This window comes from Sinocyclocheilus rhinocerous, unplaced genomic scaffold, assembly GCF_001515625.1.
Source record: "Sinocyclocheilus rhinocerous isolate Xijiao unplaced genomic scaffold, SAMN03320098_v1.1 scaffold494, whole genome shotgun sequence".
Classification (NCBI taxonomy): Eukaryota; Metazoa; Chordata; class Actinopteri; order Cypriniformes; family Cyprinidae; genus Sinocyclocheilus; species Sinocyclocheilus rhinocerous.
The window spans coordinates 321,821-325,214 of record NW_015628684.1 but is presented as its reverse complement, the minus strand read 5'-3'; the positions used below and the strand labels follow the sequence as shown (position 1 = coordinate 325,214).

The window sequence follows — 3,394 nt, the reverse complement described above, 5'->3', positions numbered from 1 at the left end:
GTACTAACATTTGAAATAAATTAATCTGGGACGCTCTTTAAACAATGTAAGAAGCTTAAAAATAGAATAGAATAGACCCTTTCAAGTATTTACCATGGTAACCATGGCTTCCATGCTATTATTACTGATATGCAAAACCAGAATAAAATACTATAGGATTTTATTTAATAGTGTAAACGATAAAGTTTTGTAAGAATACAATAAAATATGAAATGTTGTATTATTGTAATTAGTGTGTTGGGTCAAACAATAAAATATCCCCAATACATAATGCCCTTTTTAATGTCGTGTTTGTTTATTGCTTGTATAAAACATCATATAAAACAGGGTCATTTGTACAAATAAGTGGAGACAAGATAATTAACATACTATAAATCTTTTTTTCAAATCTTGATTCACGTAACGGCAACAAAATTCTAAATTCTAAACAAAATTGAATTTCAACTCTTTCATTCTGTATAATGTTCTCTGAGGTGTTTTTGCACAGCAAAACTGACATGGTAACATTTTACTTGATTAATGACTTATCCTTAGGTGGCCACAAAACCACCTGTGCGTTTGGTACTGTATACATATTTACATAATTGCACTGATAAAACATCACTAGACAGAATATTAACAGTCAACTATTACCGTAATGTAATGTAATATAATGTTGTTTGGCCATGAAATTGACCAGAATTGCTTCATTCAGACATAGGCATTTCTTCCATAAGTGCTCTGAGCGTCTCTCCTGGATGCGGACGCTGAGTAAACTGTTTCACGTGTGGGCTGGTAATAACTGCAAGAGAAGATGCAGAATGTAAGAAACATGCTCCCAAACACAAGCGCAAATGCATAAAATAACAAGAATGGGCCAAATGTTTTATATGAAAAAATGAGAAGTGAGAAAGTATGTGAAAGAGAAGTGTGTGAGTGAGTTTAAGCGATTGTGACAAAGAAACTCACGCCTTCTCCTTTGTGCCTAATTTGCAGGAGAACATGAGACAAGCTCCACCACAGATGGCAAGAACACCAGAGGCCCAGCCGATGTATAAAGCCTCTCCAATCTCATACCTATAACACACCACAAAAATAACATGTTCAGTCTAACGTGCATAGGTTTCACTCAAACTAAATTTAGTCAAACTTTACACAAACACAGGAGTTTCTATCATTCACTCTCAGAAAAAAAGGTACAAAGGCTGTCACTGGGATACCCTTCCAAAAGGCACACATTTGTACCTTATTTCCACCTAAATCATGCACATTCGTACCTTAATGGTAAATATTTGTACCTTTTGAAAAGGTACCACCACTGTGACAGCTTTTGTACTTTTTTCTGAGAGTGTTCAAATACATGTAGGCCTATAGTAAAGCACAGCCGAGGTCATTCAGTTATAGTCGGCAGTTTAATTCTTACTTTAATGCTTCATAAAACTGTGTGTGAGCACCACCAACAGCTGTTCGATGAGAGCAGTAAATGAGTATTAAATAAAACAGCAGGAGGCAGCATTTCCCTTTTAATTTCCAGTAGAGTGCTTACTTTTGGCCAGGGTAAAGCGGGTTGAAGAACTCTTGAGTGATGTTGGCCGCGTACCAGGACACTGATATCATCGTGCACAAACCTTTGGATGGGATTAAAAACATAAAGATTAACAGTTACAATAGCAATAAAGCTTTCGGAGTGTGAATCTGATAAGAACTCTTAAAAGACAGCCTGAAAAGCACATTCAGTCATGGTTGAGTTTAATTAGTAATGCGCCTTAGGCCTACCCTGCAGCAGGAAAAATACGCCTCCGGTTCCGGCGATTCTGCCTTTCAGTACGTAATTGTCACCGGCGGCCTTCGAGCACTGCATGCCGATGAGGGTGGCCACCATGCCGAATGAGCCGGCCACCACTGCCGCGATCATAAGAGCGCGGGACGCCTGGATATAACCTGGGGAAACAGAAAGATTTACTATTATATTACAATATTAACAAACCTACTAAAAGATCTGAATACAGTATTTAAAAAAAAAAAAAAGGATTATATATAAATCAATAACCACACGAAATAAACAGCATAAAGAAAGTCAAATAGATATAAAAAAATAATTATTTAGTAAATAAGTAAATAAAAGAATGACAAAGAAAATACATAAATAATAAATAGCAGTAAACAAACAAATGAACAAAAATAAAATATTGAAAGGATAAATAAAAGAAAGAAGGAAGGAAGGAAAGTCAACTGAATTTAAAAGTAGGCTATAAAATAGTTATTGGACGGAAAAAAATACATTGTACATTTGCGACATTGTATATTTTAAATAAATAAATAAATAAGACATAAATACATTTATAAGACAAATAGCCTAAATCAGACTGACAAAGAAAATAAATAAATAGTAAATAGCAGTAAACAAATAAATTAACAAAAATAAAATATTGAAAGAAAGAAAGAATTTCTTTAAATTATTCCAAAACACAAAGTTGTGAGAAAAATAATAATAATGGTAACCACATTTCCGCCTAAATCAAATTTATTTATAGTGGTGGCTGATATCACATTGCTACAACTGATAATGAAATTATTAGTAAAGTAAAGTATGGTGATTTTTGTCCTACCAGACAGGGCCAGTAGAGAGGGAAATTCGCGGCAGTTGTGCACTCCCGTTGAGTCCGTGGCGCAGGACATCCACAGATTCTCGTAAAGGGTTGAGGTGGTGATCACTGTCCCGTCTAACGAGGATACTTTCCAGTAACGGTTCGGGATTGTGACGCCAACCATTATCCAACTCACAAAGCCTAGGATCAAAGCAACGACTTCAATAACCGGATCCATGGCTGCTTTAGATTATACAGGCGCCAAAGTCATCCACAATCGGCGTTAGTATTTCTTATGAGTTTCTCTGCTTTATGTAGTTGTTTTCCAAATGTGTTCAGCGTTGGCTGAAAAGTTATGAGAAATATCCAGATTTTATTAATTTCTCGAGCTGAGCCAGTTTTTCCATGGAGATCGAGATTACAGCAGTGTGACATATAAAATGTGTTGTTAAAAGGAGCTATGGGTCATTTATAGGCTCTGTTTGCCCTCCCCTCTCGTGTGGTGCATGTATTTTACACCCCGAAACTCAACAGGTGGTTATCACTAAAGTCCAATGGTCGTTCCCTGACCTTCACTGGCAGTGCATCCGTTATGTTTCATGGACTCAAACACATTGCACACTGTAAAATAGGGCTGGGTAAAAAATATCCATATCTCGATATTAATCGATTCTCATTTTTACGGAACGATATCGATTCTTAAATCCCAAGAATCGATTAGTCTAGCCTGTTTTCAGTTAAAGGCAGAGTAAGTGATTTCTGGTAGCCAATGTTGATATTTGAAATCACCAAAACAAACACGCCCCTACCCCAAAAGGGTCTTGCCC

General features: G+C 36.3%; 1 protein-coding gene across 1 annotated transcript; it reads right to left on the bottom strand.

The window, feature by feature from the left end:
• Positions 1–382: 382 nt before the first annotated feature.
• Positions 383–2,990, bottom strand: LOC107738083 (claudin-15-like). The gene is made up of 5 exons (XM_016549758.1): positions 2,589–2,990; positions 1,756–1,920; positions 1,526–1,607; positions 949–1,056; positions 383–781 (listed from the first exon to the last, which is right to left on the bottom strand). The coding sequence occupies exons 1-5, from the start codon at positions 2,803–2,805 to the stop codon at positions 691–693; spliced, it is 663 nt and encodes a 220-aa protein (XP_016405244.1). The 5' UTR covers positions 2,806–2,990; the 3' UTR covers positions 383–690.
• Between the last annotated feature and the right edge of the window lie 404 nt (positions 2,991–3,394).